Genomic DNA, 24,634 nt, shown 5'->3' with positions numbered 1-24,634 from the left:
GAAGGGCTTTTATATAATCACAGAACATAAGCTTATGTGAGATATTTATATGGAAACCTTACAGTGGAAAAATACACTGCACCAACTAGACGTCTCTCCTTTGACAGCAACTAAAGCAGTACTTCACAAAGCTATTAACAAAATTCATTGTTTGGTATGAATAATGACATCCAGAGAAGAGAATAACTCAAGTAAACCCAGTAATGTCTGTTCCTTTGGTAGAAACAATAACATGCAAGTTGCATATTTGAAGTCTATTTTAATGCACTGTGCTTGGCTGATGGAAGTTTCAGAAAAAGTTTTAACCCATAACCAATTGATTGTAAGCTACAGAAATGAGCATCAATGACAATAGAGTTAGTGCCAAATTAGGCAGCCCATAATGACTAACTTTCACTAAGAACCACAGTGTTGTTACCAAAAAGAAGTTTACCTTTAGATACACCATCATCCCAGTACAGCGCGCCCTTTGCTTCTCTCTTATAGTCCAAGGCGATAATGAGTCCCAGGGAATTCTTCCGGCTGTAAAAGAGCAAATCTTAGTTTCAGAGAATGAAGAAGAGACAGAACTATGTGAAACTAGCCCCTTCCATGACCCAGGAACAGATAACCCCAGAGTCTACCCCAGAAACTGAGTAGATAGTAACCCTGTGTGGAAGCACAGAAGTTGGGTGTGAGCAGGCAGCAGAGGTCAGAAGTGAGTGAGCATGAGAAGGAAGGTGGGAGGAGACCGTTCCTGTTCAAAACTGGGTTTGTGATAATACTAAAAATTGACACTCATTAGTTCTTACCATGTGCCAGGCACTCTTCGAAGTATCCTAAACACATTATCGTTCATATTAATTCATTTAACCCTCATAATAATTCTAAAAAGTCAAACTATCGTCATCCCCCATTTGCCAATCATAAGCAGAAGCACAAAGAAGTAAGTTGCCTGAGGTGAGCATATACTGTACGTAGTCGAGCCAGGGCTGGAACCCAATGTACCTGGCTCCTGACCTCCAACCTACGTTGCTTTCACATGATAACCTTTACCTCCCATTTAACTTGCATTTGCTAATGCATTAGGGAACCTACCTAAGGATAATTTCTGGCCAAAGAGAAATCTTCATGAATGATTATTTTCACTATTCCTATAATCTAATTTAATGCAAGAATAAAAAACTATGGAAATGTAAAGGAACTGAGGCTATATTTACCCCTCTGCTCAATGAGGACCAAGATGCCAATTTTGGACCAACATTGAAAGAAAGGGAGGAAGATTACTGACTGGAGATGTTTTCCCTTGGTTTATCCACTCTTAGTCCCTACTTACCTCTCCCATAATGCCCCGCCTGATTAGAACAACCAGAGTAGTCATACTTCAGAAGAACAAGGAGCTAAAACAAAAAAAGAATGATGGAGCTTACCTGGTCTCTGTGGTTGTGTTTGGCTGTTGGGTGGGAAATATGTAGCCCTCTCGAAGGTGAATTCCTATCCTATCACCTGGGAGTAGCATGTCCACCCACTGTTTCCTCCACTGGATGGCCACTCCCTAATCAAGAAAAGGAAAACAGATCAAGAGTGGCTGTTTGGGCTAGGGAGGACCTTAGAGATCACTAGTTTAGGGGCCTTATTTTAAAGAAGAGAAAAACGAAGACCCCCAAAGTGAAATGCCTTGCTCAAGGCATTTAGGCAGTAGAGAGCAAACCTGAGACTCCAGCCCACCCCATTTCCTTACATTACAGTATGCTGTGGTTCCAAAAGTGGGCTTCAGTTCTCTGGGTTATTACATCCAAAGGCAAATGACTAGTCCTGATAGTTGCACAGTAGCCAGGTTGCTATAATGAATTTCCATAAATCTCTTTAAGTTATTCAAATTATTTCATTGTACATTTGGAAAGGCCTTCTGCTATGGTCTGAATGTTGATATTCTGCCAAAATTCATGTGTTAGAATCTAATACCCAATGTAATAACGAGAAATGGGGCCTTTTGAGAAATGATTAAATCATGAGGGCACAGCGAGAGGCACCATTGCTGAGGCAGAGAGAAACCTCACCAGACATGGAATCTGCCAGTGCCTTGATCTTGGACTTCCCAGCCTCCAGAACTCTAGGCAATAAATTCTGTTGTTGATAAATTACCCAGTGAAAGGTATTTTGTTGTACCATCTAGAACAGATCCAAGACACCTTTCTCACATAAAAGTACCCACAATCAACTAGATATAAAACCTTGCACTATTATCCTACCCCAAGCTCCCAAGACTGTTGCCTTAGAATTGCCCTCTGCTAGAGGCAGGTCTCTGAGCCAACCAGGTCTACTTCACTTACGGTCTCATAGTCATACCAGATGGCATCTGGTACATATGCTTTCACTTGGTCCACACCCTAGGGAAACAGCAAGGAGTAACATTAGCATACCCTTCACAGTTTACAGAACACCTCCACATGTCATTGCATGTGCTCATCTGAGCAATCCTGAGAGGTAAATAGGATCATCCCATTCTACAATGAAAACACAGAAACTCAGAAAGGTCAAGCAGTTTACCCAAAGCAGAGCTGTAGCTAGAAATTAAGTTTATTTTTGCATCAATGCTCCTCAACTTTCTGGGAGAAGGAGAGAATGTTCCCTCATTAAGTTAATCAGGTAATCTGACAGTTGGGAGGAGACTGAGCCAGCCAGGGCCCCAGGAAAGCCTTCCAGCAGGGCCACTTGTTTGTGAGCAGGACCTGTCATCAGATGTTGTGGCTAAAACACCAGTTCGAAGGGCCCTTGACATTAGTACATCTGCGATCTTTTGTGTTTACAAGCTGATCGGCATAATTCTGATTTTCCCCCACACTTCTCCACTCACACTTAGATAGGATATGCATGGTCCTTCCTCAGTGGACAGAGTGACACCCTCCCCTTGCCCAGCTCTCGTTTCTCCCTCCCTGCTCCTCTTCACACACCTGTGTTCTCTTCTCAGCCCAACCCCCAGAGCACAGACCTCTGGACAAAGAGAAACATAGATAGCTGGTCAGCACACACACACCAAGGCATCTAAAGCCCACGTCAATGCCAAGGTCATATGCCTAAGGACACAGGCTTTCATTTTAAGGCAATTTTGCAACATGGAAATTGTTTTGCTTGGTGGGGCAATGGGATCAAAAATTACTATTTTTCTAATTTCCAAACTTCCATGATTTCTCTCTCATTCAGATTTGTATTTAGATTTAAATGCAGTCAGAGTTACTCAAGATCCAGCTTATTCAGCTAAGGAGCCATGCAGACAAGTGCCCTATCCCACCCCGTCATCGAGATGGGAAACATACTTCATACAGAACAGGCGTGATGAGGAGTCCAGGCCCCCACAAGAACTGCTCGTGCACCTCCCATGTGGCCGAGTCCTGGTAGAACCTGGAAAGCAGGGAGGACAGGGAGGCCCGTGAAGTCTCTGAGACAGGACAACAGCACATTATATGGCACAACCTAACTAACCTGGTTACCACTAACAAGGTAAAATGAAATTACGATCAGAAGAGGAGTCATTGAGAATCGGGAAACTCACTCATGCACAAGGGGCCTTGCTACTGTCTCCCCCCGGGTGTGAGCGTGGTAGAAAAGGGTGTAGAGATAGGGCAGCAGGGTGTAGCGGATGTTCAGGTGGTGTATGGAGGAATTCAGCAGCAGGGAGTCGGCACCAAAGGCAGCAGGGTCCTGGTCCTAGGAGGAAATGTAAGCAATCGCTGAATATCTCTTTCCATCATAGTTTAAATGTTCCTTTATGAAAACAGGCAAAAAGTACCCATGTTCTCCAAGCTGGAGGATGTCAAAGCATTTCCAGAACTGAAAGGATTTTGGTCCTACTCCTTCATTTTATGGATGAGAAAGCAATATCAAAGATCACGTGACTTTCCCAACGTAGGATTGCAAGCAGGAGGCAGCATTTAAATTTGATACATGTCATCGGAGGGCAGTCTGTGGCAGCCCCAGAGTGACAGACCCCAAAAAAGTCACCATGGAGAGGCAGTGGGCCCTGCTCCCTCCAGGGCTGCTCCAATTTATTGTACATTGAAATTTCTCATAATACTTTATTTGGAAAATAATAATAATAATAATAAGTTTTGATGCTAGTAAACATTTTTTTAATTCATTGCCTTATTCCACATCCCAGCACTATAATCCATAAACCATCTTTTTTTCCATGTGCCGTTTAAATTTGTAATGTTAAACTGTTATGTCTAGTTTTATCTGCAATGTTTTCACCATTAAAATTTGTTTTATTCTCCCAATCCCAAAGATGACCTCTCTTTGTTCTTCAATATGCAATGTGCAAGGAAATCCTGAAGATGGTTTTTAGCAGATTTTATCCAACAGCAATGAAATAAATTCAGAAAATCTAAAAGAGAAATCTAATTTTCCTAGCACCTGAGATAGAAATTTTTCATCAATTGTCAGCACTCATTCGTTCATTTTCCTTGTAATGTGAAAGGCGTGAAAGAAACACATGTCGTACTTGGTCTTGTCATTCTGGACTGTATTTCTAGGACTGAATTTTGGAAAGAATAATCTGAATTTATTACTTTCTTTTTCTCTCTAAAATGCCCATCCCTTCCCCACTCCCCCCTTACCAAATAGAACTATTTCATGAGAACACCCTATGCCCCCAGTGTAAGGCTCATGAAAACCCTAAGGCCACACACCGAAGGAAATAACACTCCACAGCCTCCATCATTTTGCTCTCCAACTGGGGTCAAGACTGTCCAGCATGGTGGCCACAAGCCACCAGCTACTGAACGCTTGAAATGCGGTCATGAAGACTGAGGAACTGAACTGTCGATTCTATTTTATTATAGTTAATTGAAATATAAATCTTAAAACTGAGTGAATGTAAAATATTTTTCCCATTAAGCACAACTTTATTGTTTTGGTAGGATTACATTTCACTTCAACTGCTAAAAATTGGGCATATAAATTGAAATGTGCTAAAAGTGTGAAATGCATACTGAATTTTGAAAACTTGGTAGAAAAAAAGGATATAAAATAGCTCATTAATAATATTGTGTGTTAAACACAGGTTAGAATGATAATGTTATGAATATATTCAGTTACATTAAATATATTAAAAATAATGTTCCCTGTTTCTTTTTACTTTTTAAATTTAAATTTATGCTGACATATGTGGCTCTCAAGATAATTCTATTGGATGGAGCTAGCTTATTGGAAAGAAAACAAACACTTTAACCTAGCCTCCTGGGTGAGCTGAGTGTTCTTATCTATGTAAGTCCTTTCAGGGTATCTCTTCATGAAGAACACCTGACCTACCTGTTCCCAGCCACTTGCTCAGATGTTTAGAAATCATCCATCTCTCTCTAAATCACAAGTGGCTAGGAAAGCCCAGGGATAAAATACCTAAAGGTCTGGCTGTTTGTCCCTCCAGGTTAGAAACATGTCACTGTACAAAGTCAAGAGCTGGAGCTAAAATAATCATCAGGAAGTTACTCTAATGAGCCTAGAAAGAGCTAAACCACTCAATTTGAAACATTTCAATTGCAGATTATTTCATTAAAAGAAAGGACATCCCACCTTACTTGCTTTTGCCATCACCATAAACACCTCCTTAACAGGGGCTTTGAACCTACTTTTACATACTTGCCCATCAAAACGATTATTTCGTATGCAAGAAGATAAAGGTGGGATGAGTCATAAGAAGTAGTGCAAATCCCAAGCTATTTATAGAAAGATAGAATGTTGTAACGAGGTGAAAAAACTTTCAGATCACTGGCTGTCCCTTTCTAAATCCTTCCTCCTTATTCCCCGTATCTGTGAGTGGTTTCCCTTGTATTGACTGACGTAAAATGCCAATGAACTCCAATTGTCCCATTTTATATAAAGTGGTAACAAAAGTGATCACAGCACCATAGAAACTTTAATAAATCTTCTCACCTTTGTCGATAAGTTTCCAATAGCAAAAAATAATAACAATAATAACATTCCATGTATATACACCCTTCCACAGACACCCTCACCTCAATACCCTGCTTTTTAGGTTTATCACCCAAGATTTACCCATCCTTCTCCTGCAGTTTGGGCCAACCTGTAAAATTTTCCTCAATCCTTCTTTGAGAACAAGTATATTAGACAGTCCGAGAAGTTTCCATCACTTCTCTTGGGGACCTTACCCTGAACCCAGGCCCATTGTGATTCCTTGACAAAGGATAAAATGCTCCAAGCTGCATCCACCTTCTGCAGAGCTCCTCCGTGACATTTCCTGTGTAACCACAGATGTTGGCACCTACCTGGAGAATGAGCACAAATACAAGCACGGTGGTCAGTGAGAGAGACAAAAGCATCGACTGTGTACCTATATGGTAAGGGAAAGGAGAAATTCTTATTGCCATAATTTCATGTTTAAAGCAATGTCAGGCTTCCGGGCAAACCCCCAGCCACGTGAGAGAAACAAGGAAGTATGCACCACAGGACAGACTGAGGAGGGGGAGATTGATTGGAGGTACAGACAATGGTCCTTGTATCCAGGGCTCTTCCTCAATATTCAGTTTCCACTCTCTTACTTTCCTATTTACTGATGCTCTGCTGATAGAAGATTTCTGTGCTACTAATACGTTTTACTCATGATGTCTCCTTCCTGTCTCCAGAGATTCCATGGATGACAGCCCAGTGAGAAGGTTGTCATCCTATCTTGAAAAGGCAGCTCACACCACACATACAAATTTGTTTTCCTAATACGTATCAGAGTGAGGCATGCACCTTAGTTTTTCAGACACCCTCAAAGACTGGTAATAGAAGAATGTCAAAAGACGAAGGGTTAAAGTTCCTTGGTTAGAAATGAGGCTCACCATAGGGATGCCAAACAGGTTGAACTCAAGGATACTTGGGATGGACCACCGGAGGTCATCCCATGTGGCCGCATTGTCCCCCAACCAGTGAGCAGCAAATTTGCCAGATCCAGCAAAGGTGGAACGGGATAAGATGAAGCTCCTGTTGTTGGGGAAGACAGCCTCCAAGGCCCTGAAAAGGAAGACAGCCAGCTGAGTGCAAGGTGAGCTGTGCACATCTAGGACTCACCTTACACCAAGGGCAAACTGAGAAAAACCAAACTGAGAAAAAACTTCAGGGCATCATAAACCAGGTGTGCAAACAAGCAGTTTTAAGAGCTTCCTTCCCACTTCTGGGTAAGGTTTCAGATCTCATACAAGACAGCACAAACCTCTATATTCCAGCCCCCTAACAACTTTCTCTAGGCTCCAGTTGTCCTGATTACATTCTCTCCATCTTGCTGGATCTGGTTGTGGTCTGGCCCTTCCAGTTGACAATACATTTCAACCATGTCTTGGGTTCTTGGCCCCATCTTCTTCCTCGAGACAAGGTTTTGGTAACCCCCCTGTGTCCCCTGCCTTGCTTCCCATGCAAAATCCTGTTTATCATATCACCTGCACAGGTTGGAACTCTGGGCCCTCTGCTTGGCTAAAGGGAGAGTTTATGCTCTAGCTGGTATACAGCTGAAACTTCAGCAGTACTCTTAGCAATTCTCAATGTTAACAACTTTTAATCTATGCAAAATAATAGTAATTAAAATGAATGTCTCAAAAGATGGCATATCATACTTTTTGTAAAGTTAAAAACTAAGATAGAAGATATTATTTTCATTGTATTATATGTAAAATATTACATATCAAGTAAAACTACATATCAATGAAAGCAAAGGAATTAAAAACACAGAATCAAGAATGACAATTACTTTGGGGTGGGGGAGGGCCATAGGATGGGATGACATGGTCTATGTAGGCTGTTACCCTAGGTTTTATTCTGAACACTCTTTTGCACAGGCACTTTACTGAAATGCCTCTCCTTCCATTCTCCTTCCATGCCAAACAGTCCACACTTTCCTTTAGAGTTCTGAAATTGAACAATAGCATATCTACAGGATGGTAATTTCTGAGCCATAATTGCTGCTAGCTTTTTGTGGAAAGGTTCTTTCTTTTGCTCCTATACATGGTCTGAGACAAGTGTATCTTTTCTTAAAATCTCTCTGTACAGATCATCAGGCACCAGGCAATTCCTCAAGACACTACCACATCCACCAATGCCTCCCCACTCCATATTCCTAGAGATGTTATGGGAACTCTACACGTGCAGAATGGCTTATAATGGCAAGAGGGAGAAAATTCTGAAATATAAGACTGGTTTAAGAAAGTGAAATGCTCCATTCTGGCAATTTATTGATGAAAAATTGGGGGTAGGTTGGAGGAGAGGACTCACTCCTCAACTCCCACCTTCACCTCTGCTTTGATGTAGACTAGCAGGTACTTTGCCCTTTTCACCACTGGTTGGACGCTTTTTGCACTCTACAATCATTAATCATGAAAGAAACACTTCAGTTTATACAAAGCGAAACCGAAACAGGATGAAGTATCTGAGGTTACAGCTTATTTATAGGCAGACCATTATGGTAACACAGATTAGATAGCAGTCAGGCTATTTCCAGCTTAGAGGAAAAGGCTTATTCAGAGATTCTTAACTTTCTGTTTCCCATCCCCCAGCTCTGGCCTATTTTATGATAAGGTCACGATCTCTTAGGGGCTCTGATCTCCTTCCGCTTTCAGCCTACAGGGAGGTGAATTTCATTTCCTGGCTAGCCCAGTCACCACTGTCCCCAAACTACACTTCCAGTTAAGATTGAGCAAATGTTCATTAGACCTAGGACTTCAGTTCTCCTGATGTCCAGATCCCCTTGAATGAAAATCTTACCTGTTTTTTTAACCCAACTCTGCTTCATGCCCAAAGGCCAGATTCTACTTACCCGCACCGTTCTCTGGGAACCGAGGCCATTCTGCCTGACCCAGAGAAGTCAGAAAGGCACCCACCACTTACTGAGTCCTAGTTAACTGTTAAACATAACTATTAGAAAATATTAACCAACTTTATCTGATTTTATAGCACTATTTTTTTTTTTAGCAGATATGTCCAGTGTTAATATGATGCTTTTCTCACATGGTGATACTGGCAGTGAAGCAATTAGAAACTTTCCTTCCCTCCTGCAGCCCCTCCTTACCTTTTCTTTCCTACCCTGACTATGTATTCATCTCCCTCCCATTCTTACACTGAAGCATCTAGGAGTCTACATTTATCAGAGCAGAAAGAGACTACAGGAAACATCAGGTCTCTCATTTCAGAAATGAGGACACTGAGTCTTATTCATCCAGTTTATCTCCCAGGAAAGGTAGAATGAGAGAGAGAGGGAGAAATCAGAAAAGAAAAGATATAAAATTGGAAATACATGTCCTTATTCTTGGAGATTTTCTTTCACTGAAGTACCAATTTTTGCATTTACTGGACAAGGTAGCATTAAGTCATGAGGGCAAAATAGTGCTGCAGAACAAAACAGACACAGCCTTTCCCTCTAATTCCTCAGGCCCCCTGTGTGCCCATCCCACTCTTCTCTTCCCTCACAGGCCAGGCATTTATTCAACAAACATATCTGCAGTGCACACACTATTCACACAGCTAGTGATACAGGGGTGAATTTGCCTTCAAAAAACTTATGGTCCAGCAAGAAAAAAAAAGAGCATCTAAAAATTATGCATATTAAGCATATTGCTATATGAACAAATGTAACACAAAAAAGGGGAAATAATATTTTCCTAGACCTGTCAGAAAGTTTTCCAGAATTGACCTCTGAGATGAGGATTTATGAATAAGTATGTGTTTGCAAAATGGACAGGGCAAGGAAGGCCCTCTCGTGCAGAGCAAACAGCACATGAAAGACATGCAGAGATGAATTTGGATTTGGGAACAACACACAGCTGTGTGTCACAGAGCACAAAGTATGAGGAGCAGCAATTATGAGAGAAAATAGTAAGAAAGGGTTAGGTTATGAAGTACATTATGGGTGGGGCGAAGGTGATTGGATTTTGTTGTATAGAACATCACAAGCCACAAATAATTTTACACTGGAAAAAGAAATGAGCAATGATTTTTCAAAAAAGAGAAATGATCTTTCGTGCTTCAAAAAGATCACTTTGATGGCAGCGTGAGTAGTGCTTTTTAAACTTTAATATACATTCAGTACAACCAAAGATCTTGTTAAAATGCAGATTTTGATTTCCAAGGTTTGGACTGAGGCTCAAGATGCTGCACTTCTTTTTTTTTTTTTTTTTGTCTTTTGTCTTTTTTCCGTGTCCGGCAACGGATCGCAACCCTCAGTGTTGCCCCCGCACCGGACCGGGGACCGGCAATGGGATCGCAAGCCTCGGTGCTGCTCCCGCGCCTCGCTCAGCCAGTGAGCGGGAGCCGGTCTGTATGTGGGATCCGAACCCTCGGACGGGAGCGCCGCCGCGCTTCCCAAGCGGCGCACTATCCAGTGCGCCACCGGGCCGGCCCTCAAGATGCTGCACTTCTTTTTTTTTTTTTTTTTGTCTTTTGTCTTTTTTCCGTGTCCGGCAACGGATCGCAACCCTCAGTGTTGCCCCCGCACCGGACCGGGGACCGGCAATGGGATCGCAAGCCTCGGTGCTGCTCCCGCGCCTCGCTCAGCCAGTGAGCGGGAGCCGGTCTGTATGTGGGATCCGAACCCTCGGACGGGAGCGCCGCCGCGCTTCCCAAGCGGCGCACTATCCAGTGCGCCACCGGGCCGGCCCTCAAGATGCTGCACTTCTAATACGTTTCCTGGTGATTCTGAGATTGCTGGTCCTTGGACCACACTCCAAGCAGAAAATGTAGCAGATAAATTATCGAGAGGTAAGGCTAAAGTCATGGGCCTATGTGATGATTTATGTGAGAGGTGATGATGACCTTAATTAAGATGTGTCAGTGGGAGAACACAGAGAAGATGGTTCTAGAAATGTTCGAAAGGTAGAATTGGAAGGATCGAGGACTGAGTCCATGTGAGGGCATGAAAGAAGGAGGAATGATGTCAAATTTCTCATTTAGGAGTCTGGAAGAAAGGGGTGGTGTTACCACCAACCAAGACAGGGAATTTAAGAGTTTCCAAAATGATTAGCCAGAGTGTGGAGATTAGATCAAAACAGATAACAGAGCAGAGTGAATGATGTTCGAGGTACTATAAAACATCCAAGTAGAGAAGATCAGAAGGTAGTTTTGGATATTTGTGTCTGAAAATCAGGAAGAGACCTCAGCTATGATTATAGATTTTTAAATCATTGGAATAAATTACAGTTAAAACAATAAAAAGAAATAAATTACCTATGCATTGGCATAGAATAAAAGAGAAGCCTAAGGACTGACCCCTAAGACTCATTAATAGTGAAAGAGCAGGTGAACAAGATCCAGATAGAGGTTGAGAAGGAAAGACTGGAAAGAAAGCAGGAGTGCCAGGTAGAGTCGTATCTTGAGGACTAAAGGAACAAGTTTCAAAGGACAGAGCAGGACTTTGAGTACCATGAAGACAGAAGTGTGAAGATAAGCATTGATACATATCCCATAAGCAAATCAAAGTCCCCCTGTCCCTAGGCCCCACCATGGAGTTCCAGAAATACCAAAACAGAAGGAGATAAGCAGAGAAAGACTAAGACACCCTAAGCCACTGGATGATCCCAAGTAGCTGTTCAAACACTTTATTTTCCCCATCTGTGCAGGAAATCTAAAATGAAAATCTTCTTAAGCTTAGAGCCGAATTTATTTGATCCTTCTATTAGGTATAATGATTATATTTTATCATCTTTCAAGAAATTAATGGGTGGGGGTTGGAGGGTGCTATTCCTCAATTTACAAAGTCATCAGTAAAAAAGTCCATGTGACAAGGTATGAAAAGGACAAAAGGCTTTGCAGGACACATCTGGTGTGCTGGTGCTGGTGATGGTGATGGTGGCAGTGGTTGTGATGGTGATGGCTGTGGTGGTGGTGGCAGTGGTGATGGTGGTGGTGATGGTTTGGTCTCTTTGTGTGTTTCTGCTTGTGTGTCTTGGGATAAAAGGGATAATTGAGAGGGAGACTGGAGCAGGAAGGGAGGAGAGAAGCTGGAAGTATGTGGTGCAGCATTGCCAGATAAATAGAGGACACCCAGGTAAATCTGAATATCAGATAACAATAATTTTTAGAACATTTACATCTTTACAAATTTAACTTGGTGTCCTGTATTCTTATTTGCTATAATCAATCAACCTCAGCGTGGTGACCACAGCACATTCAGTAATGTTAAAGGCTGACTTCCACTCAGGGGCTGTGATGCCTTTCATATTGTTGCCGACTAGTTTCCTTGAAATAATGAAGCCCCTTAGTCATAAGCCAATCAAAAATAATTCTGTACAGAAACCAAGAATTGCATGAGAGGGGCTTTTAAGACCAGAGTTTCTATAACTGCAAAAACGTTTCTGAAGAATATAGTTATAAAAGTGAAGAGAAACCCTCTATCCACCTCCCACCTCCGCAAATCTGGAATTAGGGGGAAAACCAAGTCCTTACGAGTCCGTGGCTCTTGCCATGGAGTAGCCATACAAGCTGTGGACGTCATAGTGAAGACCCCATTGAAACTCTGTGTCCATACAGAGGGTGCTTGCAAAAAGTAAGCCATCCAGAACTCCTGTGGGAAATACACATCAGTGAGAAACTTCCCCATCAACCAACTTTAACAAAATATCCACCCAATCCTTTTCTTCCTGGTTACTGTACCTTTCCCACCAATCTCCACCTGACAAAATCCTTTCCAGATTTTAATTCTATCCTAAATGCCACTTCCTACCTGGGGCCTACACTAAGCCCCCTCACTCCCTGTCAATGGATCTTTAAAATTAATTTGCATTCCCTTCCCTTGAGCTCAGGAAGGATAGTGGGGAGTGGAGGTAACTGAGAAGCATGTTCGGAGCACTGGGAAGTGATCTGACATTAAACGGAAAGCAGACAATGTTTATCTACACATATTTAATCAGGAAGAATTGAGTGTACAATGTGCAGGCATTAGGGCAGTGAACGGAAACATTTTCATTTTTATATTATATTGGTCACACCTTTATTTATTTATTTATTTTTTTTGGTGGCAGGCCAGTACAGGGATTGAACCCTGGACCTGGTGTTATCAGCACCATGCTCCAAGCAACTGAGCTAACTGGCCAGCCCCCCCAGTCACATTTTATAAAATATATAAGATATAATGTTTGGGTGGTTTCATGAATAAGAACTCAAATCCTGCCTCTGGGAATCTCCATTGTTCCTGTATTTTCCCTTTCTCAGTCCTAAAATGGTCAACCTTTGTTGCCTTGTGGTCTGCAATCTCTTCTCTCCTTCCTTTCCTTGTGGACTCATAACTGGGGCCATATCTGCCTTTCTTCATGAAGACTTGCCCATACATAGGACCTCAAGATGAGGCACCATTCCAGAAAATGCTGGAACCAGGAATGAATTTTTCCCACCAGCCTAACAGAATCAAAGTTTGGAGTCAATAATTAAGTTGGATTATAAAATATATTTAAAAATCATATTTCTTGCACAGCTTAGTTTCTGGGATGAGATTCACAACCAGTCCAGTTATAGAAAAGGACACTAAATTTTTCCCAGGATGGGGGGATGGTAGAAGGAAAGAAGGAAGGAAGGAAAAAGTCAACAGAACTACAGATTTGCTTTGTTGTAAGGTGGTTTGTACCTTAAAGTGTTCTGAAATTCTCATAAATTTTAACGTTGAACCACCTGAGGGATTTGGGGGAAGTGAACAGGATGAAAGAATTTGGAAATCTTGCATGGAAAGACAGCCAGGGGAGGCTCACACTGAGAACTTTCACCACAGGCTTGCCCTTGGATTATGACACCGAAAACCTAATCAGAGACAAACTGCAGCAGAGGCCCACGTAGAGGAGTGGTCAGGATGTTGGAAATCCTTCGGGCTGGGAGGTGAAATTGCTCTTGACCACACTAAGTATTATGAGGATTATTTCAGACATGCTTCGTACCCACATCGTTAGCAAAACAGGTGAAAACTTACTAGGAGTAAAAGGAGGAAAGTTCAAGTAGTTTAATTCACACTCGTGATCAGAACCTTGTAGAAAGCTAGATACTTCATCCATTTCCTTCAAAGACACAAAATACACAAATATGTAAAACGCTATTAATATACAGTTAGCTGTTGAAAAATGCTTACTGCACTAGAAGCCAGAATATCTGGGGTTTCCTATTAACTGGTTTTTGGATTTTGAATCATCTTCCTAATTTTTCTTGTTCTCTGTTTCATGTTTTGTAAAGTTAAGCCATTGGATTAGGTTATATCTAAGGAACCTTCTAGTTCTAAATGGCATTGGGTACACTTTACCTTTTAAAAAATGATTTAATCGGTTAATTAAGAATTAGCATTTCAAAGGCTGATCCTTGCCTTATAAGTTGCAAAGATTTTATTGTTGGTGTTACTGTTTCAGTATTGTTTGAAAGAACCTAAGATAGGGTAACATTTCTATTTTATAATTTTCCCTGTCTTTTATTCTCCTAAGTGAGGAACCATAAGAGAATATAATTGAGACTGAATTTATTTCTTTAAAATGTATTAAAAATGAGCACTGTCTAATCCTGCTAACAAACCCCTATATTTCAAATCTCAAAGAAATTTCCCCACTCTTCTCTCATAAAAAGCACAAGGGTCTCATTAAATTATGCTCTAATAATTAACTTTAAATTTGTATGAGGGCCGGCCCGGTGGCGCACTCGGTAGAGTGCGGCGCTTGGGAGCACGGTGGCACTCCCGCCAAGGGTTCGGATCCCATATAGAGACTGGTCCGCTCACTGGTTGAGCGCGGTGCGGGCGCGACACTGAGCGTTGCGATCCCGTTACCGGTCATAAAAAAAGACAAAAAGGAATAAAAAAATTTGTGTGAATCAATGCTACAAATAATAGTAATTATAACTCTTAATAAAGCAGTATTTTTAAGCTGAAAGACAGTTAGTGGAGGAAAAAGCTGAGGCCATGAGAAAGCAAAGGGCTTTATCAAAATGAAATAACCAGTTGTTGTATGTTCCAGAATTAGAACCCAGGGTTTTTAAGAGCCTAATCGACTGTATGTAAATTCAGCATTAAGTAAAAGAATTTTGAATACTGCCATGCCAAGCAAACTATTTTATTACAGATCAGTGTCAAAATTTATCTAAAAATTTGGCATATCTGTTTCCAAATGGATTTTGATTCTGAAATAATAACTTACAATCCACACTCCATCAAACTCCAGATCTTTATGAAATTCGGTGAACTGATCTGTCCACCACTGAGTACACACTGGATTGCTGTAGTCAGGAAAGACTGTAGGTCCCGGATATCCCTAGAGAAAAAGAGAAGCTTGTGGCAATTACTTGGCTTGATGGTTCAGTTATTTGTTTATTACTGGCCACTATTTCTTCTACTAAAAACCCCATGTTGCTTATCATTTCAGAATCAAAATTTGTGACTCCCCCATCAAAAACTAAATAGTAAAATATATGCAAGGAACCAAAGGAAGGGAAAAAAAAGAATGAAAAACAACAAGGTAAGTAGACGAAAAGCCATCATATGTCAGGCCTATTGGGAGATAATCATTCAAAATACCAGCAAGGTGAACTATATTACATATTAACTGAGAAGAAATTTGTTTAATATGTTGTTAATTAAAGGTCATATAAACCCTGCTTTAATTAATTATGGTTATAAATAATATGCTGATTTGGGGGCATACTAACAATATTTTATAAATGGTTAAATGAAGTTTGTGCTTCATACGTAGGTCAAATAATCTATTCCTATCAAACAATTGCTTTAAATGTTTTTCACAAAGCTTGCAAAGATATAGCCATAGCCAAATTATTGAAAATTCTGAATAAATAAGATACAAGATTTTATGCAACATTCTTGCTCATTTTTCCAACAAATTTGTAGGTTTCAATTTTGGGAGACCTTTTCATGCAGGCAACTCTATGAACATACATATGAATGAATATATATTTATATATATGAATAATGAATTAGTGTATTTATAATGAATATATAGGTAGATATGTAATTAGAGGTCATTTTGAACCTCAGAAAATAGTTGGTTTGGCACAGTCACCTACAGCAACATTTGACCTAGAGCAGGCCCAGCAAACTTCACTCTAATCAATTTAATTTATAATAAACCCCTACCCACCCTCCCTATTACTACCTCTGCCAATATCTTAGATCAAATGATTCGTGTTATTTATTGGTCAATGAAGGTAATCATCTAATTGAATTCTTGTAATTATATGCAAATTCTTAATTATATACCACCCAAATATGAGTAATACTGAAGTGACTCACAGGCGTGGATAGAATCTGAGAAAAGCAAAATAACTTTTATTTAACTGTGACCTCTGATTTTGTATTTATATATGAATATGGGTCTACCTTATAATATTTTAGAAATTTACTTTAAACAAAACTGTAAAAGCAGAGATTTGGTTTGGGGAAGAAAGGAAAATTTTCTACTGCTTCATGAAAACTTAAAATTAATGAAAAAGAAAGTAAATAGAATTAAGCACTGTAAACAAAGTTGGTGAAAGGAGTTAAGCAAGCGGAGTTAGGTAAGGGACCATCAATAACCCTATAAAGGTAGTTTTGCAAAGTAAACTACCCAAGAGCAACAGGAACTGCAGTCACATGAATATTTTAGGTAGTATCAACTTTACCAAATCTCACATAATCTAATAATCTAGGGCTGACTATACATATTACTGGAATAAGAGGTTGCTTATGTGATTAAAGTACTCTCAGAAGATGAGCGGTCATGAAAACAGGCTCCTAATCAGCCTATTCCAATGCCTGAAATTGCTACCTTAAAATCAAGGCTGTGCTCTATCTACAAGTGTAAATTAAAAATATATTAGCTGAGATTTGTTCCACATCAACCCATGAGCATCTTGCTGCATTACTGTAGTTGAATTTATCGTCTTGGGAAAGAGATAGGGGGCAGGAGTGATTTAAGTAACTCAGTTTTCTTCTAATTATATATTGCTTCTCAATTATCTGTAATATTAGAAGGTCAGGGGCTAGCTTTTTTAATCCTTCAGAATTTTAATCATTCTATTAATATATCTACTGGCTTAAAAATAGTCATAAAAGAAACCTCTAAAGTCATGAAAACAGTAGATACCGTAACTTAACGTTTTCCCATCTTCATACCAAAAGATGGGTAAAATGATTCTGTAACTTCCTAAAATGATTGTAATTTACTCTGATTTTCTTGAGAAATTACCTCCCCAACAGCAAAGCCATTGCTGCCCAAGATCCAGACTCTCTTTGTGCTTCCATTGTCATAGGGCTGGTAGTCAGAGTTTTGAAGGATGCCAGGATTCTAATTTTAAAATATATATATATATATATACAAATATTATTATTGTAAATTAGTTTGCACTTAGAAAGAAAAACCAAAGCAACAGGATAAGTGTTTGAACCTACCACCATAATTATGTATTTCTGTCCATTGTCATGTAATTCCTTGGCAAAATTTGAGAGACCAGAGTAAGCCACATTATCCACAGTGAAATCCTTCTTTCCATCCATGTAGTCTATGTCAGAGTACTGGACATCCTGAAAAATATCTCTGGCCAGTTAGGACCTGGAAAATATCACCATGCTGATGGAAAGTATTAGATCTCTGGTTCCAAACCATTAAAACTGAAGACATGTCTTTTATGATCCTGGAACTTCCAGGGCTCAGCTACCTCTCAGGGATAAATAAGCTCTCTTTAAAAGATTCAGCTGCTCTAAGGTTGCAGTTTTATGTCCTCTTTCTGACAGATGCATGTCATAAGGTATTGGGAGGAACTTGAGGGTAGGAACTGCATCTCATTCATCTCTGTAAGTTGAGAGCTTGGATGCTTAACATAAAGCAGGTGCTCTTTAAATGTTTGTTACAATGGATATGTTAGTAATGCTATAGCCATTTTCTAACTTGGACCCCAAACATCAAGCCAGAATATATTATGAGAGGAGGAAATGGTCTTTTTGCCCTATAAAACTGCTAGAGCAATGATTTACAAAGATAAACAACAGAGGGATAGAGCTTTAATTAACCAAAATCTCATGCATACATTATTTTTGTGTTTGCATACCAACATGTGAGGAGCAGGAATTTTTCTTAGTGAGAAGTTTAAAATGCGAAAGGGTAAAGTGACATTTCCCAAGGTCACATGCATGGGCAGGTGGGGCCAATTGGAGCTTGGATAATAGGCCATTTGACTCCACATGCTCTTTTTCCCAATCTGCCACATAACTTGAAGACATACCAATGTCTTCCAAGTGCTCCTCAGGTAGTCGTACATTAAAAGGCTCTAGCTTATAAGCTTGAAGGAAAATGTGGCTCATGGCCTGTTGCCCAAAATAGCATCATCTATTGTAATAGGGGGCAGTAATTTAGGAGCCAAGTGTCCTCTTCAGCCACATACAGGGCAAGATCCCATCCGTGGAAGAAAAGCTCATTTGTTTCCAAGCTGGCCACACCTCAAAACAGACCTTCCCAACAGAGGCAGAAGGGTAGACTGGAACCAACACCACACAAAGAGTCTAAAGAACTGTATTTGAATTTTGGTCCTGCCACTTAGCTACTTGTGTGACCCTGGAAAAGTTTTTAATCCCCCCATGTCTCCATTTCCTCATTTACAAACTGGTAATAAATGAGGGTTAACCTGAATGTGAAAGCCCTTTGTAGAATAATAAAGGTGTGCTAATTTTGGTCTGATTCCTCCTAGAATTGGGTGTTTGCAGATAGCAGATATGGGAGAAGCAAAATTCAATGCAATCAATTTCTCTTTAATGCCAAAACAACACAGTGAGTATCTGTTTCCTCACAGGAAAAATTGATCCCCCTGCCTTCCCTCATTTCTACTCCGAGGGGGGACTGAAGAATCCCGAGATCAGGTCAAAGGGTCTATTTATCATTTTTGCTAGCTAGCCCAAAATAAATTGTATTGATAACTTCATTAGCCACAAGTTATGCATCTCATGGGGGAGCTTATCAAATATTATGCACTTAATAATTATCTTTTGATTTATTGATGGACATTGATAAAATTAGAGTCTACTAAATCTGCCAGGAGTATACAAGGTCACTATGAGAAACTCACTTACTATAAGTCATTATTATAATGATCAGTTCTTGTTAATTATGTCACTTCAGGCGTTGATTTCTCTTATAAAATAACAGCTAACTTTGATGGAGTTCATCCTTTGTGCTAGATGCTTTACACGCATAGTATAAGACATTCCTTATTACCAGCCTACCAAAGTATGTCTCACTTTATAAAGGTGGAAACTAAGACCCAGAAGCGTGAATTAAGTAGCCCAACATTGCATAGAGCTATAAAGAGATAAAACTAAAATTCAAAGACTTATCCATCTGATTCCATAAACTATGCACTTTCCATGATTAGATAGGTACAGTAATTTAGTGTGCAAATTTCTGACAGGAAGTGTGTCTCTTTCTATTTATTAATCTATCAATCTATCTATATTTTTCCTAACAAATAAGAGATGAGAAATGGTGACTAGTGCACAATAAGAGAACCCCCAACTTACATATGGGATCCCAGCTAAACGAGTTCGGTTCACAACCTCCTTCAATCCATTGATACCACCATAATCCCTACGACTAAGCTGAAACCCAAGACTCCAGTAGGAAGGCAAGAATGGTCGTCCGACAAGCTGAAAGGAGAAATAAAGAAGTGTCTCAGCTTTTAGAATAAACACCGTTTGTAGCACCACGTCCAGCACTGGAAACATTAGCTCCATTTCATTTTCTATAAAGTCCCCAGATCTAAAAATGTCAAAGCCAAGAGTAATCTACTAGGGTGATTTGCAAAATTTCACATCTCACATCTTTCTTCACTAACAACTGCAACATCAGAAAATAATAAGATTTGCAGAAAATACTTACATAAGAGTGTCGTTGGGGGAGGGAGAGGAAACAGTAACATTCATCCATTCAATAAGCATTTCCTGAATGAATGTTACTGCTGTCCCCCAAATGATACTGTTATTCATTCAATAACCATTTACATTGTGGCAAGGGCTGATGTAGGCATTTGGGATACAGTGGCACAAAGCAAGCATAGTTTCTGCTCTGCCACAGCTTAAGAGAAATAAATAAATGTCTAATATAATTAGGATTAGTGGTATGTGCTAAGGATAAAGGAATAAGGACTGATGGGATTAGAAGTGGGATGGGTGAAGTAATACCAAAATATGTTTAAAATTCAAGTTTTCCAAGTTGCTTGAGCCAACACTCTGAGAAGATTCCAGACAGAACCCTGTCTCACATTGTTCTGTAAGAGTCTCCATCCTCCACCATGAGGGTGGCATCTCTTATATCTGAATTCTCATACACTTTATTTGTACCTCATTAATGGCATTTATTACAAGCTGCTTCCTATTATGATTAGTTCAGGCTGTGTCATATTTCTCTTATTTGATTATAAATTCTCTGGCATCTAGGACCATATTTCATATGCCTTTATGTGTCATCTTGAACAAATCACTTCATCTTCCTGTGCCTGAGTTTTTCATCTATAAAGTAGGAAGTTTAAGCTGATGGTGTCTAAAGTTCTTTCCTGTCCTGTAGTTTGAATCAAATATAAATAGCTAGCAAAATTCCTTTCACATAATTCCTTTTCACTGAAATTTTACCTATTGAGTAAGTAATAAATTTTGCTGATTTGTAGCCTTAGGTCTTTGGAATGATCATACATAGATGGACCATGACTTGAAAGTAGGATGGCATCTGACTTGTTTTTGCATTTCTCAAGCCTTGCACAGTACCTCTGTAGCATGCAGAAAGCACCCAATAAATGTCATCAAAATAAACATACAATGGATGAAAACATGCAGTTTACGAATACCTTTTATTTTTCTCTTGTTAATTTGTAATAAGTGAATGAGATAACAGCAATAAGTAATGGCTATCTAAATACAAAGCCATACCTCCAGGTATTCCTGAACCACTTGTTCTGGAGTGTTTCCCAGGAATACGTAAAAGTCCAGAATGCCCCCAATCGTGCGGTAAGTGATCGCAGGAGCAGGCTGAAGGGTGACCTCTGAAAGGATTCGAATGCAAGTTATTAGAATCTCATGGTTGTAAATAAACTCTTCTCTATAGTATGAATACCTGAGCTGTCCAAAACAGTCTCAGTCTCCTTTTGAAAGGGATGAAAATCACTCATGTTCCTTTTATTAGAAGTTTATCAAAATTTATTGATGTCATGTTGAATAAGACACCCATAAAGAAATGAATTTTTTTAAGAGAAAGAAAAATAAATTCTATTTTAATATGATTGTATAGAAATACGAACTTCTGAGGTTTGCCAGTGGTTTAACCTAAAGAAAGAGTTTCTAAAAACCTTATTTGATGAGTTCAACTATTACAATTAAATTTTTTTTAAAAAACAAAAACAAAAAAACAAGCACCACTCATTAGAGCACCATTAATCCAGAAGCTATACTGGACAAGGAGTGAGCTATCAGAAACAGCCTACAACCCACAGCCTCACTGCCTAAAGACAGACAGCATGGTTTACATGTTGAAATGTACAGGTATCTTTGGAATGTGTCTATCAATGGATCTCATTATTTACAGAATGTCATAGGAAACATTATATCTAAGGAGACCTCTGAAGCAGTTTTTAATAAAAATAGCTTTAAGCATGAATTGGATTTGTAGACAGGTTAACCTACTTTCAGGTTCCAGTTTCAATAGAAGTATTGTATGTTCAATATGCCTTCTTTTAAACAGAGATCTCACCATAAAAGTAATTTTTTATAAAAGCAACATTCCAAAACCTGTTCCTACACAGGGAAAATGAAAAGATGCTTCCTACCCATGGCATTACTGTTCATCAGAAAAACTCCAAAAGAGGAGCCACTGGTGTCTTCGAGGCACAAGAAGAATGTATGAGCTCCATACAGATTAATCATGCCCTATCAGCAAAAAAGAGAAAAGAAGTAATAGTATTATGTGTTTAAAATGTTTTTATTCACCCTAAAATAAAATCAAAAGCCATGCATAACATGTACTTAGTCAACACGATGTAGTTTAGCAATGTACCAAAAAATATTGAAATGGTATTATCAACTGGCAAATGGATAAACAAAATATGATATCTGTACAGTGGAATATTATTCAGCAATAATAATAAATGAAATAGTGATACAAGCTGCAACATAAAAAAACCCTCAAATTGTTCTGCTAAGTGAAAGAAATACACACAAAAGACCATATATTGCATGATTCCACTTAAATGAAATGTCTAGAAAAGTCAAATCTATAGTGACAGAAATTAGATTAGTGATTGCCTGGGGCTGGAGTGTGCACTGGGGTAGGAAAGGGGATTAAGCCTAAATGGGCATGAGGAATCCTACTGGGGTGATGAAAATGTTCTAAAACTGGATCATTATGATGATTGCACAACTCAGAAAATGTGCTACAAATCATTGAATTGTATAGTTAAAACAGATGAATTTTATGGTATATAAATTAAATCTTGATCAAGTTTGCTTTTAATTGAAAAATATTTACAGTGACATATACCAAAATGTTAGCAGAAGGCAATGGTATTATGAGCAATTTTGATTTTTTTCTTTATGACTAACTGTATTTTTTAATATTTCTATAATTAACGTATAATACTTACATAGTAAAAAAGTTTAGAACAAAAAGAAAAAGATACTGAACCTGTCATAGGGCTGTGATGAACACTGACATAAAAAGAGATAATGTGTATGTGTATAACTGTAAGTGCTGCAAGAATAAGCATAATGGTATTATAACATGCAAAAAGTTTTATAAAAGTTTCCTATGTGATAGTGTCACCATTTTTTAGCCCCTGGTACAGGGTAAAAGTACTAATAATGGTAAATTCCTGAAGGAGAAGAAAAGAAAGAGAATCAGCATGATATGCTAAATACAAAAGACAATTAGGTCTAGGCCAGATTTAAAATTATAGCTGGGAAAGTTGAGAAAGTCTCAGGACATCAATACCTGAATAGAATGTAGACTAAATTTAAATTAAAAAAAAAAAAGCTAAGGATTACTTTTCTTTTTTTTTCTTTTTTTTTTGGCCAGCTGGCCAGCAAAGGGTTCAGGGATCCAACCCCAGACCCTGGTGTTATCAGCATGATGCTGTAACCAACTGAGCTAACCGGCCAGTCTAAAAAAATTTTTTAAAGAAAGGGGGATGGAGAGGAAGGAAGGAAGGAAGGAAGGAAGGAAGGAAGGAAGGAAGGAAGGAAGGAAGGGAGGAAGCAGGCAAGCATTTAATCTAATCTATGGCTGTACAATTTAAGAATTTCAACTACAGAAAGTCAAATTGATATGATGCTTAGTATTCCATATTTGGCAGGGTCTTTGACCAAAAATTTTAGTGAATGTGCTGGCTATCGCTTTCTCTTCTTTGTTCGGTTCAGTAAGCATGCTCCCCAAATTGCATCAGAGACATGCAGGTGGACCACAAGTTAATGTGTTCTTGCTTTGTTCATCTCCAGGAGAGGAGGAATTGCAAAAGGTCAGTCCCATCCCTCCCTAGCACCATACTTCAACCTGTGGCTCTTGAACAGATCTGAGACATCATCAGTGCAATGGAGGCTTCAAGACACACTATAAAAACCAATGCCACTCTAGGTATTATCAGGGGACAAAGGCCTCCTCAAACCCTCTGCTATCAGTCAGCAACAAGATAAATGTGGAAATCAAGAGTAAGAGTTTACAAACTCTTTTATAGAAATTTAAAAGAGTAATTTGTTACGTCTGCTCAATTTAAAATTCAGGCTTGTATTTTGTATGTCTTTGGATATTTTTATTTCATCTTCCTAGTAATATATTTTAATTGTATTTTACAAAAATATTGCCCATGCTCGATTAATGGGAAAAAAAAGAAAAAGAAATTAATCATTCTCCAAGTAAGTATTTTCTAATATAATCTAGGCTCTCATATAATGATGAAATTATATTTTCCATTAAAAGTGAGACTTTTTTAAAATTGCTATATTTCTAATTGTGAGTTTATAAACCTGAAAAACAAATATTCCTCAACACAAACAGATCTAAACTGAGCAAAATAAGATATAGATGTCACTCTGTAGGTTTCTTTTGGGAGAGAGGGGAACATGTCCCTTTCTGTGAGCACCAAGCAGAGGAAGGGAACCTCACCTCCGTGGGGGTAGCGTCCCGGGTGAAGATGGGCCAAGTCTTCCAGGTCATGTTGTGGCGGAACTGCTGGTGCACGTGTTCCCCCAGCCCATACACGTTGGCGCTGGGTAGCCGGAAAGACAGCTGCAGGTACTGATAGGCAAACTGGAGTGGCCCGATGCTTGTGTCCAACCTGGGCCATGGGGTGAAAGTGAGAGTCATCAAATGACTCTTTTCTCTTCTGCCAGGAAGCTGTCTGCTCCTTTCCACGTACACTTAGAGGTCAGTTGTTTCAGGGGCTACCATCAATTTTCATGCTACCTTTGAAGCCTTTACGAGGGCATCTTTGGTCCTTGATTCTAGAGGAGTGTAACACTAGTGATGGGCACCAGGAGTTCGGGTTGGATGAATGGGGGAAGAGCACAGATGTGACCTTGTATGTGCTGTGCATCTATTGCATGCCAGGCACTGCTCTGGATGCTTTATAAATAAGATCTCTCTGCCCCTGGTCAAAGTCGATTTTTTTTTTTTTTTTTTTTTTTTTTTTTTTTTTT

At 39.4% G+C, this 24,634-nt stretch overlaps 1 protein-coding gene across 1 annotated transcript in view; it reads right to left on the bottom strand.

Moving 5' to 3' along the window:
- LOC103598903 (maltase-glucoamylase, intestinal-like) overlaps nt 1-24,634 on the bottom strand; it is a 91,677-nt gene that overhangs the window by 47,106 nt on the left and 19,937 nt on the right. Inside the window, 16 exon segments of the mRNA XM_008582965.1 lie at nt 434-522; nt 1,410-1,534; nt 2,313-2,369; nt 3,297-3,381; nt 3,533-3,687; nt 6,147-6,263; nt 6,822-6,993; nt 12,406-12,523; nt 13,916-14,000; nt 15,120-15,233; nt 17,160-17,258; nt 17,363-17,494; nt 19,481-19,606; nt 20,882-20,994; nt 21,775-21,874; nt 24,102-24,273. Of these exon segments, the coding sequence (XP_008581187.1) occupies nt 434-522; nt 1,410-1,534; nt 2,313-2,369; nt 3,297-3,381; nt 3,533-3,687; nt 6,147-6,263; nt 6,822-6,993; nt 12,406-12,523; nt 13,916-14,000; nt 15,120-15,233; nt 17,160-17,258; nt 17,363-17,494; nt 19,481-19,606; nt 20,882-20,994; nt 21,775-21,874; nt 24,102-24,273 (1,859 nt within the window).

Source organism: Galeopterus variegatus, unplaced genomic scaffold, assembly GCF_000696425.1.
Source record: "Galeopterus variegatus unplaced genomic scaffold, G_variegatus-3.0.2 Scaffold2774, whole genome shotgun sequence".
Taxonomy (NCBI): domain Eukaryota; kingdom Metazoa; phylum Chordata; class Mammalia; order Dermoptera; family Cynocephalidae; genus Galeopterus; species Galeopterus variegatus.
Note: the sequence above shows the minus strand (reverse complement) of the source record. Positions and strands in the feature narration are given on the sequence as shown.